Source organism: Mobula birostris, chromosome 2 (genome assembly GCF_030028105.1).
Source record: "Mobula birostris isolate sMobBir1 chromosome 2, sMobBir1.hap1, whole genome shotgun sequence".
NCBI classification, from domain to species: Eukaryota; Metazoa; Chordata; class Chondrichthyes; order Myliobatiformes; family Myliobatidae; genus Mobula; species Mobula birostris.
Window position 1 is genome coordinate 233,725,379 of NC_092371.1, and position 15,173 is coordinate 233,740,551.

At 41.4% G+C, this 15,173-nt stretch overlaps 1 protein-coding gene across 1 annotated transcript in view; it reads right to left on the reverse strand.

Moving 5' to 3' along the window:
* Positions 1-15,173, reverse strand: part of rfx6 (regulatory factor X, 6) — a 75,568-nt gene that overhangs the window by 32,749 nt on the left and 27,646 nt on the right. The window contains exons 10-14 of the mRNA XM_072280787.1: positions 14,587-14,636; positions 9,866-10,025; positions 9,624-9,768; positions 3,532-3,641; positions 3,315-3,432 (exon numbers count right to left, since the gene is read on the reverse strand). Of these exons, the coding sequence (XP_072136888.1) occupies positions 3,315-3,432; positions 3,532-3,641; positions 9,624-9,768; positions 9,866-10,025; positions 14,587-14,636 (583 nt within the window). The remainder of the gene's footprint in view (positions 1-3,314; positions 3,433-3,531; positions 3,642-9,623; positions 9,769-9,865; positions 10,026-14,586; positions 14,637-15,173) is intronic.

Below are 15,173 nucleotides of genomic sequence, written 5' to 3' on the forward strand. Positions count from 1 at the left end.
CAGCCCTCCACACTATCCACAACATTCCCAACTTTGTGTCATCAGCAAATTTACTAACCCATCCCTCCACTTCCTCATCCAGGTCATTTATAAAAATCACAAAGAGAGGGGTCCCAGAACAGATCCCTGAGGCACACCACTGGTCACCGACTTCCATGCAGAATATGACCCGTCTACAACCACTCTTTGCCTTCTGTGGGCAAACCAATTCTGAATTCACAAAGCAAGGTCCCCATGGATCCCATGCCTCCTTACTTTCTCAATAAGTCTTGCATGGGGTATCCTATCAAATGCCTTGCTGAAATCCATATGTGTTACATTAGCAGATTCTTGTTTCCTTCAGACTGCTTGGACTGAGCTCCTAACTCCTCATCTCTGTTCTAAAAGGAAATCCTTCTATTCTGAGGCAGTGTCCTTGGGTCTTAGACTCTCCCACCATCAGGAAACATCTTTTCCACATCTTCCCCACATCCAATCAATCAAGGTCTTTCACCATTTGATAGGTTTCAATGAGGTTACCCTTCATTCTTCTGAATTCTCGTGAGTAGAGAGCCATCAAACATTCTTCATATGACAAGCCATTCAATCCTGGAATTATATTTGTGAACCTCCTTTGAACCCTCTCTAGTTTCAGCACATCCACTCTTAAGGAGCCCAAAACTGCTCTCAATACTCCAAGTGAGGCCTAACCAGTGCTTTATAAAGGCTCAACATTAAATCCTTGCCTTTATATTTTAGCCCTCTTGAAAGGAATGCTAATGTCACATTTGCCTTCTTCACCACAGTCTCAGCCTGCAAATCAACCTTTAGGGAATCCTGCACAGGACTTTCAAGTCCCTTTCCACCTCAGTTTTTTGTATTTTTTTTTCCATTTAGAAAATAGTCAACCCTTTAATTTTGTCAACCCATACACTTCCCTACACTGTATTCCATCTGTCACTTCTTTGCCCATTCTGCTAATCTGTCTAAATTCTTCTGTAGCCTCTGTAATTCCTCAAAACAACCTGCCCCTCCACTAATCTTCATATCATCTGCAAACTTTGCAACAAAGCCATCAATTCCATTATACAAATCATTGACATATAACATAAAAAGAATCGGTCCCAACACAGACCCTATGGAATACCACTAGTTACTGGGACCCAACTAAAAAAGGCTGCCTTTATTCCAACTCTTTGTCTCCTGCCAATCAGCCACTGCTTTCCCATGCTAGTATCTTTCCAGTAATATCATGGGCTTGTAGCTCGTTAAGCAGCCTCATGTGTGGCATCTTGTCAAAGGCCTTCTGAAAATCCAAGTACGCAGTATCAATCAATCCTCCTTTGTCTATCTTGCTTGTTATTTCTTCAAAGATTTCCAAAAGATTTGTCAGGCAAGACTTACCCTTGAAGAAACAATGCTGATGATGGCCTATTTTATTATGTGCTTCCAAATGCCCTGAGACCTCGTCCTTAATAGTCAACTTCAATATCTTCCCAACCACTGAGGTCAGACTATAGTTTCCTTTCTTCTGCCCCTCTCCCTTCTTGAAGAGTGGAGTGACATTTGCAATTTTCCAGTCTTCCAGAACCATTCTAGAATCTAGTGATTCTTGAAAGATCATTATTAATGCCCTCATAATCTATTTAGCCACCTCCTTCAGAACTCTGGGGTGTATATCATCTGATCCAGGTGACTTACCTACCTTCAGAACTTTCAGTTTCCCAAGAACCTTCTCTCTAGTAATGGTAACCTCACACACTTCATGACCTGACAGCTGAAACTTCCACTATACTACTAATGTCTTCCACAGTTAAGACTGACGCTAAATACTTATTCAGTTCATTCACCTTTTCTTTATCCCTATTACTACCTCACCAGCATCGTTTTCCAATATTCACTCTCACCTCTCTTTTATACCATGTATCTGAAGAAACTTTAGGTATCCTCTTTAATATTATTGGCTTGCTTACTTTTGTATTCTATCTTAACCTTCTTAATGACTTTTTAGTCACCTTCTGTTAGGTTTTAAAAGCTTCCCACTAATTTTTTCTCTATTATATGCCCTCTCTTTGGGTTCTATGTTGGCGTTGACTGCTCTTGTTAGCCACAGTTGTGTCATCTTGCCTTTAGAATACTTCTTCCTATTTGGGATGTATATATCCTGTGCCTTTCAAATTGTTTCCAGATACTCCAGCCATTGCTGCTCTGCTGTCATCCCTACCAGTATTCTTTACAATCAATTCTGGCCAACTCCTCTCTCATACTTCTGTAATCCCCTTTACTCCATGGTAATACTGATACATTTGACTTTAGCTTCTCCTTCTCAAATTTCTGGGTGAATTCGATCTCATTATGATCAATTGCTTCTAAGGGTTCTTTTACCTTAAGATCTCTAATCAATTCTGATTCATTGCACAACACCAAATCCAGAATATCTGATCCCTTAGTTGCCTCAACCACAGGCAGCTCTAAAAAAACAATTTCATAGGCATTCGAGATGTTCTCCCTCTTGGAATCCAGCACAAAACTAATTTTCCTGATCTACCTGCATATTGAATTACATCATGACTATTGGAACATTGCCCTTCTCGTATGCATTTTTTGTCTGCCGTTGTAAATTGTAGACCGCATCCTGGTTGGTGGAGATCCGATGTTGCCTTTTTAAGGCATCACCGTTGAAGGTGTCTACAGTCCAGGAGAGGCCAGTACCTGTAATGGAGCTGGCTGAGTTTACAACCCTTTGCAGCTTTTTCTGATGCTGTGCAATGGCACCTCCAGACCTGACGGTGACACAAATGTCTAATGCAAGGATTCCCAACCTTTTTTATACCATGGACAAATACCGTTAAGTAAAGTGTCCATAGACCATTGGAGCCCCTGGTCTAATGCATAATGGCTATAATGAATTGCCTAAAGAAAATGCAGATCAAATTGAATTGATGGTTTTGCTTGATATTCATGGATGTTCTGGAGCACTATTCAGAAACTATCTCAAACCGTTGTGCGCAGGCTAACAAAATCCTTGTTATGCTGTTCCTCAGATACTGAATTGAATGATTCCAACTACATTGAAGTGAGCTCTACAAACAGCAGTCTAAGTAAGAGAAGGAAAATTTGTTTGGGATTCTTTTTCACCAACCCCTTTTGACACTGATAAAATTTCTACATGATTATTCTCCTTCCCTCAGTTCCAAAAAATTACTCATGGTGATCAGTGTTCATGTCCGATAGTTGTTGAAATTTGTCCGAAACTTATTATCCTCTGTTGGAAGTCTTATTCAGTAGTATCTACTGGCAAGGAGCCATAATTTTAAAAAAATCTGAAAGCTTACCAAAGCTTGAAGCATTGTTGAGAGTGAGGTTATGCATGACCCGAGCTCCAAAAAAACTCCACCGTAAAAGAAAATCCTGTGCTCGCTTCTTAAGGGACCTTCCATTTTGTTTGCTGGGCTTAAAATTAAAGTTTGTCGAAAGTCACCACTTAAATAAACTAATGCAAGGAAGCTTTTTATTGGAATTATTTTAATTAATCGTATTGCTAATACATACCTTGATGACTCTTTGCTCTACCACTGTATCCAACCATTCAATAAATGATTCAACAGTAGCATTTTTCTTCAACAGATCTTTCAGCTCTTGAAACACTGTAATAGAGTCATCTAGCATGTAAAAAAGGAAAATATGAGATTGCTCTAACTAGTTGAAAAAATCAGAAGTCAATTTCAAATGGCAAGAGAACAAAACTTAAGAAAGCTGCTGATTATGTATTAGCAGGATCCCGCTTGAAATGAGGCTCTTGTATATGTTCACATATTATTTGGCCCAGACGTGTATGAAATAAGCTCTGCTCCTCCTTTAACATCGTTTTATACAGCATATTTATACAGCATTATTCGCTGAGAGACAATATGAGGGAATATTCTCCTCTCCGACTTCTTACTTCCACTTCTCCCTGGGTCCCCTCCTCCCACTCTTTCTCCTATTGTCCACTCTCCTTTCCTATCAGATTCTTTCTTCTCGAGCCCTTGACCTTTCCCACCCTCCTGGCTTCACCTGTCACCTTTAGCTAGCCTCTTTCCCCTTCCCCCTCAGGCATCTCTACCCTTCCCTCTCAGTCCCGAAGAAGGCTCCCGGGTCAAAATGTCAACTATTTGTTCATCTCCATAGATGCTGCCTGACCTGCTGAGTTCCCACAGCATTCTGTGTCTTGCTGAGAGACAATCTTTTAATAGAAGCCATCTTGGAGATTTAAGAAATGAAAAAAAGATCAGATAGGGAAATAAATCAATTAATGAAGGAATGAATAATGATTTGGAGGTCAGAAAATGACAGAAACCAAAAATTTTTAAAATGATCATTCAAAATCAAACACTTAAAATCTAACTTGTTAAAAACAAGCGTTGAGCACGTGGCCAAGTGGTTAAGGCGTTCATCAAGTGATTTGAAGGTCGCTAGTTCGAGCCTCAGCTGTGGCAGCGTGTTTGTGTCCTTGAGCAAGGCACTTCACCACACATTGCTCTAGTGTCTGTGCGAGGAGTGGCGCCCCACACAGACTTCCAATCTGTGCCTTGTAAGGCATGAAAATGCTCGACGCAGGTCTCTCATGGTCTGAGTCGACGTTCCCTCCCCTCCCCTTGTTAAAAACTCTTAACAGCACACACCCCATAAAGCATGAAATATAAAATGTTCCTTTCGGATTGCAAGAAATTGAGTGCTACTGCTTCATCAGTAATCACCTCAGTAAAGAGGTGGTAACATTGTTTTGCTTCAGCCTCAAATGTTGTGGTAAACCGAATGGGCAGTTGTGGCTAATGGGCAAGATACATTTAACATCAAACAAAAGAAGGAATGGCATAAACTAATCAGAAATATCAGGGTTAAAAATATTACAATAGTAAAAAAAAAGAAAGGTATGTTGCACCTGGAGTTTCTCCAGTTAGCGGACGAATTCCCTCCACGCCTCTCTGACGTCGTAGGGAACCATGTACGAGGCAATTTACAGCAGTGGTTTGCCATTGCCTTCTACGGGGTGAGTTTTCAAAGAGATCACCAGCTCGTAACCCAGCACGGATGGAAAGTGTGCAGGGGAGTCGGCTGGATTCGAACTTGGGACCTTTCGTCCCGAAGTCCGGCACTGATGCCACTACGCCACCAGCTGGGTCACAATAGTAATAAATTGGAAATTTTTATAAAATCTATAAGTAAACCAGCAGGTAGCCTAACAATTATTCTGAGCATTTTTCTGGCAATATTCAAGATTGTTTAATATCATTTCCAGTAAGCAAGTGTAAAGGAGAGAAAAAAAATAATTATTACTCCAAATCTGATGCAGCACAAAAAATAAGCCACATTAAGATAAAGAACATAGAATAATAAAAACACAATAAATATAAATATTTTAGACAGCTTGTATACATAGATTGTTTGTATGTCTATAAAGTGACGCTAGGCTTCTATGTTCTATGTTCTATGAATGTCTGTACATAAGGTCACTAATAGGAAATGATAAAGTAGTGGTGGTTAGTGGTGTGTAAGGGTGAGTTACTGGGTGGCGGGTTTATTAGCCTTAGTGTTTGGAGAAATTAACTATTTTTGAGTCGGGCAGTCCTGAAGTGGATGCTACAAAGCCTCCTCCCTGATGGGAGTGGGGCAAACCATCCATGAGCAGGGTGAGTTGGATCCTTCATGAATTTACTGACCCTTTTGTGCCACCTTTCTGTATATACTGAATGTCCTTGATGGCAGTTAGATTTATGATGGTTGAGCAGTTCTGACTACCCATTGTGGAGGCTTCCTGTCTGCCACAGTACGGTTTCCATACCATGCAGTGATGCAGGATATTAGGATGCTCTCTACTGCACAGTGGTAGAATGTCGTAGGCATATATGTGCATAGTCAAGCTTCCTTCAGCCTCCTCGGAAGTAGAGGTGTTATATAAATATAGATATCAGATTTGCACAATTCAGATGCAGGTATAACTCAAAGCACATTTCCGAGTCCTTCAAACTTTGCCTGAGAAATATGACGTAATAATAGATTATCCTGTAAAATTTCCAGGAGCCTCAGGACCCATAAATATCACCAGGTTCATGAACAGTTATTACCCCTCAGCCATCAGGCTCTTGATCCAAAGGGGATAACTTCACTTGCCCATCATTGAAATGTTCCCACAACCGATGGACTCACTTTTAAAGACTCTTCATCTCATGTTCTCAATATTTATTTATCATTTGTTTATTATTATTTCTTTCTTTATTTTACCTGCTCCTCTCCATTCAAATAAGTAGGAAAGCTGCCCTTGCATAGTTACTAACCTGATGCAAGTAGTTTGAGTGGAATCCCATGTGTAAGGTTGTGGAACTGCCTTACGTTTCTGTTTGATCTCCATGAAGCAAAAGATTTGTAAAAAAAAACTGAACAGGTGATCCCAGCTTTGGGAATTCTACATTCACATGTGCTAGGGATTTTTGTGGAGTTATAGAATTATGTGAATATAGAAGATATTAATGCAAATGAGAACCAGTCTTCAGTTCTTAACGTAAATTGCAAACAGTAATCAGTCTGAAGTTAAAAGGTCAAGCACTGTCTATACAGCACAAGCTGCTGGCCCACATTGCATGGCAAAGGAAAGATAACAACAAAATAAGCCCGAAGAAATTCAATATTGCATCTAAAGACTGGGAAGACATTGTGCTCAATAGATACCCCAGGAGGGAATCTGTTCAAGAGGGAGCTGTGCTACACGAGAACGACCCCTACTATGCCGCAGAGAATAAGCGGTGTCTGCAAAAGGAGAGACTGAACAACCAAAGGTTCCGATCACTAATCACACACACCACTTACTCTTGCTCACACTGCCCGAGAACACGTGGATCCTGCACTGGCCTCTACAGCCACCTGAGAAACCGCCAATAGACAACCCCTTAGGAGAATGTCATACTCGATTCAAGTGATCACACTACATCAAATCTATGTATAGTACTAGCTGGTACTTGCAATAACTCTCACACAAGTTTGTTGTAAATCTTGTTTTCTCTGTACTTGCCAATCTTGTAGGAATCATGTATCTGTTCTCTGTTTGCTTTGTATTCTGTGTTGTGCATTTATTATGGTAATTCGTCACGAGTGGGGGGTGGCAAAAACAAATGGAATAAGTTGTGTATTCCTGCTTATTTTGTGGTGATTTGTGGCTCGGGACATATTTTTGCTGATGACTTAATATTGCTTCAAGATTGTATGTTTGTTAGTTGCTAATAAAACGTCAAAATAAGGAATTCGTCTCTTTGGAACAATCATTTCATTGGAGCTGTGAGCATGTCACACAAGTATAACAACCCTGTATGGTCGCAGGCAAGTTGCAATTGTTTTGTTTGATTTTGGATCCGTTTCGCCACTACACATCTTGTCAAATTCAGATTTATTTATCACATGCACATCGAAACATTGACCTATGATGGAAGGAAAAGATGAATTATGAAAGGAAGCTGGTGACTACTATCAAAGAAGATACTAAGAGCTTTAAGTATATAAAGCGTAAAAGAATGTTGAGAGTAGATATAGGACCAAAGCAAACTGATGCCGAAGATATTGTAATGAGAGATGCAGAGGTGGCAGAGGAACTGAATGCGTATTTTGCATCAGGCTTCACAGTGGAAGACGTCTGCAGTATACCAGACATTCAAGAGTGTCAGGGAAGTGAAGTATGTGCAGTGAAAATTACGACTGAGAAGGTGCTCAGGAAGCTTAATGGTCTGAGGGCGGATAAATCTCCTGGACCTGATGGAATGCATCCTCAGGTTCTGAAGGAAGTAGCTGGAGAGATTGTGCAGTCAATAACGATGATTTTTCAAGAATCGATAGATTCTGGCATTGTACCAGACGTCTGGAAAATTGCAAATGTTACTCCGCTATTTAAGAAGGGTGGGAGGCAGCAGAAAGGAAACTATTGACCTGTTAGCCTGACATCAGTGGTTGGGAGGTTGTTGGAATCGATTGTTAGGGATGAGATTACAGCGTACTTGGAGGCACATGACAAGATAGGCCAAAGTCAACATGGTTTCCTGAAAGGAAAATCCTGCCTGACAAACCTATTGTAATTCTTTGAGGAAATTACAAGTAGGGTAGACAAAGGAGATGCAGTAGTCATGGTGTACTTAGATTTTCAGAAAGCTTTTGACAAGGTGCCACACATGAGCTGCTTAGCAAGATAAGAGCCCATGGAATTACAGGGAAGTTACTAGCAAGGGTGGAGCATTGGCTGGTCGGCAGAACACAGAGGGTGGGAATAAAGGGATCCTATTCTGGCTGGCTGCCAGTTACCTGTGGAGTTCCACAGGGGTCAGTGTTGGGACCGTTGCTTTTGACAATGTATGTCAATGATTTGGATTATGGCATTAATAGATTTGTGCCTAAATATGCCAATATGTCAAGATAGGTTGAGGAGCGGGTAATGTTGAGGAAATAGAGAGCCTGCAGAGAGACTTAGATAGTTGAGCAGAAAGGGCAAAGACATGATAAATGAAATACAATTTTGGAAAGTGTATGGCCATGCACTTTGGTGAAAGAAATAAACGGGCAGACTATTATCTAGATGGGGAGAGAATTCAAAATGCAGAGGTGCAAAGGGACTTGGGAGTCCATGTGCAAGATACCCTGAAGGTTAACCCCCAGCTTGAGTCAGTGGTGAAGAAGGCGAATGCAATGTTAGCATTCATTTCTAGAGGTATAGAATATAGGAGCAGGGATGTGATGTTGTGGCTCTATAAGGCACTAGTGAGACTGCACTTAAGAGTATTGTGTGCAGTTTTGGGCTCCTTATTTTAGAAAAAATATATTGACATTGGAGAGGGTTCAGAGAAGATTCACAAGAATGACTCCAGGAATGAAAGGGTTACCGTATGAGGAACGTCTTGCAGCTCTTGGGCTGTATTCCCTGAAGTTCAGAAGAATGAGGGGTGGGATCTCATAGAAACATTCCAAATGGTAAAAAGCCTGAACAGATTAGATATGGCAAAGTTACTTCCCATGGTATGGGAGTCTAGGACAGCAGGGCACGACTTCAGGATTGAATGACGTCCATTTAGAACAGAGATGCAGAGAAATTACTTTAGTCAGAGGGTGGTAAATCTGTGGAATTTGTTGCCACGAGTGGCTGCGGAGGCCCAGTCATTGGGCGTATTTAAGGCAGAGATAGATAGGTTCTTGATTAGCCAGGGCATCAAAGGGTATGGGGAGAAGGCAGGGGAGCGGGGATGACTGGAAGAATTGGATCAGCTCATGACAGAATGGTGGAGCAGACTCGATGGGCCGAATGGCCTACTTATGCTCCTATATCTTATGGTCTTATGGAAACATACTGTGAAATGTATCAATGTGTGCTCACAACCAACACAACCTAAGAATGTGCTGGAGGCCACCCGCAAGTGTCACCACGCACTCTGGTGCCAACGTACAATGCCTACAATGCTTGGTAGGACATAGAACACAACAAGCAACGAAACAAACCCCTTTCTTCTCTCTCATCCTCTCTCCAACCTACCCACACAAGCAGACATTCCTTCAGGCTTCGGCCCTTAAGCTACTACTTCCAGACTGCTAAGAAAAATTGAACACTACCACAGCATATCTAGTATTGTACTTACAATCAGAATACAGCTCAAATTCCTGGTCAGCTCCACCTGATACAGCAAGGAGGGCTTGTGAGCTAATGCTATTTAGGTCCACCTTTTCTATGTCCGCCACCATGGAGTTCACAACAGTCTGGTCAAATAAAGCTGGTCTAGCAATCTGCGCGGAAGAACACATAAACCTAATTAATGGAACTGTTTACAGGAACACAAAAGAAATTAAATGTTTGGTAACAAAGAACTAGTTCAAACCCTGCCTGTGCAAGATGCAAAAATGACGTTTGCCGCTTTAGAGAAGACACAAATCTTTGTGCAATGGGCAACTTCTTTTCAGCCAGATTGTCTGGGAGGTTTTCCAGTGATAAAGATATCCAGTGCTCCCAATGTTTGGCAAAATTTCTGATGTCTGCCAGCAAACTGGATAAAAAGAAAACATGAATTAGTTGTTAATCCTACCCTTTTATCTATAATATTTTTTAACCTATAGACCTTTTCTCACAGTCAGAAACCTCTGAATCAAACTGTCCAAAAGATCATCAACGTTATGTGCCTATGTAATATAACATATGCGATCATGGTCTCATGACCATGATTGCTCTTGGCAAATGCTTCTACACAAGTGCTTCGCCATCGCCTTCTTCTGGGCAATTATACAGGGCGCTATTATCAATATTCTTCAGAGATTGTTTGCCTGGCATCAGCAGTTGTATTACCAGGACTTGTGATATGCACCAGCTGCTCATACGACCATCCACCACCTGCTCCCACGGCTTCACGTGACCATGATTGGGGAGCTAAGCAGGTGCTACACCTTGCCCAAGGGTGACCTGTAAGCTAGTGGAGGGAAGGAGCACCTTACACCTCCTTTGGTAGAGATATATCTTCACCCCGTCACCCTAAAAGATTATTACGATGACAAAAAACATAATTTGTTTTTTTATATCTATTATTATACAAGCTGAGTAAATGCACTGCTTCATTTCTTTATGGTTCCAAGTATCTCAGTCACAAATCAGCTTTTGCTCACTACCATACACCTGGAGTTACATTTGCCATATTGCTTTGCCCGTCTTCTTCAAGTAAACCACAGAGGCTGTTTGGGTCCAATTCATATGCAGGAAGATTGTCGACACTGCAGTATAGATGTGCCATCTCCCGAATGGTCTGAGAAATGAAATGATTGTAAGAGCAAAGGATGCTTCCTGAAAATTGGATCTATTGCTATCAGACTTGTACTAAACGTAAGCTGTAGAAAGGAATAAATGTACAAAGGTCTGATAGTAAATAGAGTGCAATAATGTGAAATTGTCAGGAAAAATTAAATATACTTATTACAGACATCCCACCCTGCAAAAACTCATTTCAGGGAGGTAGCACCATCAATTTGCAGGAGACTTCCAGGAGGGGTGGGATGTCTGCAATAGAGTAGCTCCTTAGCAGCTAGTCAGCTAGTTTAAATAACGTTAGCTATGCTAATGAACGAATGACAGCTGTTAAACTCACCTCAACATGTCTCTTACAGTCTTAACCCACCATGGGCAATAGAAAAGTCACTGTTGCAAACAGTGCAGGGAGCAGCACTGTCATTATTTTTGACCCCTATTAGGCAGGGGTACACTTTAGTGTAGTCTGGGGTGACGTACGTTTTATATTTTCTTTTTTTGGAACACTCTGCCACTCTGACATTTTTTGGAACTCTCTCGCTCTTGCTCTTGTGCTCGTGGTCGCTCTCTCTCGCGCTTGCTTTCGCGCTCTCTCTCTCGTGGTCGCTCTCACTGACGCTCGCTCTCTCGCGCTTGCTTTCTTGCTCTTGTGCTCGCTCTCTCTCTCTCGCACGTTCTCTCACGCTCGCTCTCAAAAAAATCAATTTCCGGGACATTGTATATAATTTGCCGGCATCAGGGAGCCACCATTAATTTGTGGGAGACTCCTGGATCTTCCAGGAGAGGTGGGATGTCTGCACATTATGTAAGTCATGAGAGATCGCAGGGCTGAGCTGGAAATGGATGTTTTTGTACATGGCTTGTGAAAGGTGGTATAAGTACAAGGAAAGTTAACAGAAAGTTACTGGGAGGGGAATTGAAGCAAAATGTTTCAATTATACAGGGCGCTTGTGAAGCTACATCTAAATCTGGTCTCTGTACTATGGCTGAGCCTATGGGCCTGCTCTGGGCTTTGAGTCTATGGACTCACTTTCATCCGCAATGCTATTTGTTTATTTTTATTGTTTGCACAATTTGTTCTGTTTCTCTCTCTGCACACTGGGTGTTAGTTGTGTTTCTGATGGGTTCCTTTGGGTTTCTTGTTTTGTGGCTGCCTGCAAGGAGACAAATCTCAAGGTTGTATACAGTATACACACTTTGATAATAAATGTACTTTGAAATTTGGTCTTCATATTTACAAAACAACGTTAATACATTGGAAGCAGGTCTAATAATTTCTATGACTCTGAAGCTAAGAATAAGTAGGTTGCCACTTGAGATAATATTAGATAAGTCAGGCTTATATACACCGGCAATTGGGAGGACTTGGTGAAAACATAAAGATCAGAGAGGTTTTGACAGAATTCTTGTGGAGACAATGGTTTCTCTTTGGGATAAAATAAACAACTAGGAGGTCAAATAAGGTATCACCCGCTTAAGACAGGGTTGAGGGAAATTTATTTCTTTCAGAAGCTTCAGTGTTTTTGGAACTGTATTATTGATTAATTTATTTAGAGATACACTGTGGAAAAGGCCTTTCCTGCCAAAGAACAGTGATGCCCAGCGACCCACCTATTTAACCGTAGCCTAATCGCAGGACAATTTACAATAACCAATTAACCTACTAACTGGTACATCTTTGGAATGTGGGAGGAAACCCAGGTGGTCACGGGAAGGACATACGAACTTCTTACAGACAGCAGAGGAACTGAACTCTGAACTCTGATGTCAAAGTTGTAATAGCATGGTCCCCCATTTTTATAAGCACTTTTGAAAAGAAATGTTTGCGACTACGGCGGAAAAGAGTGACCTCATGGAAACCTGTCGAATGTTGAAAGGACTTGATAGGGTGGATGTGGAAGAGGATGCTTCCCATTGTGGGGGAGCTAAAGACCAGAGGACGCAGCCCCCGAAAAGAGGGGCATCCTTTTAGAATGGAGATGAGGAGAAATTTCTTTAGTCAGAGACAGGTGAATCTGTGGAATTTGTTGCCACAGGCGGCTGTGGAGTGCAAGTCATTGGGGATGTCTGAGGCAGCAGTTGAAGGATTCTTGATTAGTCAGGACATAAAGGGATATGGGGAGAAGATCGGAGATTACTGATGAGAAGGAAATGAATCAGCCATAATGAAATGGCAGAGCAGACTCAATGGGCCAAATGGCCTAATTCTGCTCCTATTTAAAGTCAAGTTATTTTTTTGTTGATTGATTTAGAGATACACTGCAGAACAGGCCCTCTGGCCCAATGAGTCACATCACTCAGCAACCTCCCTATTTAACCCTTGCCTAAACACAGGACAAATTAGAATGACCAATTAACCTACTAACCTTTATATCTTCGAACTGTGGGAGGAAAGCAGAGCACCCAGGGAAAACGAACGCACTCACGGGGAGAATGTACTAACTCCTTACAGACAGAGCCAAAAATTGAACTCTGAACTCTGACACCTAGAGCTGTAATGATGTCTCATTAACCGCTATGCTACCGTGCTGCCCATTTACAGGGCAGTGGAAGTAGTGTTTAAGTGTTTTAAAGATGAAGTTTGATAAATAACAGGATAAAATGTTTACCACAGGCAGACAGATTATATTCATGTTATATGTATGGGCACGTGGCCAAGTGGTTAAGGCATTCGACTAGCGACCTGAAGGTTGTGAGTTCGAGCCCCAGCCGAGGCAATGTGTTGTGTCCTTGAGCAAGGCACTTAATCACACATTGCTGTGCGACAACACTGGTGCCAAGCTGTATGGGTCCTAATGCCCTTCCCTTAGACAACATCAGTGTCGTGGAGAGGGGAGACTTGCAGCATGGGCAACTACTGGTCTTCCATACAACCTTGCCCAGGCCTGCGCCCTGGAGAGTGAAGACTTTCCAGGTGCAGATCCATGGTCTTGCAAGACTAATGGATGATTTTATATCTTTAATTATATGACAGAGCAGGATTGAGGGTTGCATGGTTTAATAATGCTTGTAGTTGGTCAGTACTGATGTTCATATGCTGTATTTTTGAAAATCTCTCTTGTCCATATTTCTGTCGATGCCCTTCCACTGAAAGGGCAGATGCAGAACCATTGTTTTTGGCCGGAGGTAAAACTTAGTAATCCTTCTAGCTAACAGTGGTCTGGCTATGACCAACAATGGGATTTCTTCAAAATTGAATTTATTTAAAAGGTCCTTCTCTATTTTATAAATTTAGCAAAAATTGGTCTATAAAATTGCATGTCACATCAATGAACATTGCTACATTAATTCATTATGCGTCGTGTTGTATGACATAGCCCATCGTGGCCTTTCTATGACCATGACTGTCTTTGGCAATTTTTTCTGCAGAATTGTTTTGCTATTGCCTCCTTTCAGGCAGTGTCTTTACAAGATGAGTGACCCCAGCCATGATCTTCAGAGACTGTCTGCCTGGCATCAGTGGCCACATAACCAGGATTTGTGATATGCACCAGCTGCTTATACGACCATCCACCACCTGCTCCCGTGGCTTCACATGACCCTGATTCGGAGGCTAAGCAGGTGCTGCTCCTTGCCCAAGGGTGACCTACTGGCTAGCGGAGGGAAGGCACGATCTCCTTTGGTAGAGGTGTATCTCTGTTAACTATCTATTGACAATGAACCCCTTACATTCACAATTAATTGTTGTTAATGCCACAAAACTTTCCAATGAATGCTTTTTAGCATCTACAGTACATCGCTGATATCAATATTTTTTCCATAATGTAACAGAATAACTTCATAATTACTTCCACTTTCTGCGAACAAATTCTTACCTCTCTGGCATTTCTTGCATTGTTGCAGGAATAAGTACATCTGTCAGGACCTGGGTGATAAAAACATAACCTTTTCACTTTATTTCATGCAGACAAATTTAAGAAATTATCAATCATTGTGGAAAAGATATCACTCATTCTTATGATTTGTGCTAGTTAATATGCTAGTTAATTCATAAAATTTGCAACTACATACTACAACACAGAACACTAAGTCAATATTTTCAGTGAGGACCAAGTCCTATATTATTATCTGCTCTTCCTTCCCTTTCTCCTAAGGTCTACACTCCTCTTCACCCTTCCTTTCCACCTTGCTTCACCTATCACCTTCCAGTTATCCTCCTTCACCTTCCCCCACCTTTTTATTCTGGCATCTTCCCACTTCCTTTCCAGTCCTGAAGAAAGGACTCGGCCCGAAACGTTGACAGTTTACTCATTTCAACAGATGCTTCCAAACTTGCTGAGTTCCTCCAGCATTTTGTATGTGTTGTTTTTGTATTATCATTTGAATCTGATTTATTGCAATATAATATAATAGGCACATTAGCACGACATTGTTATTTTCTTTATGTACAAACTACCTGAAA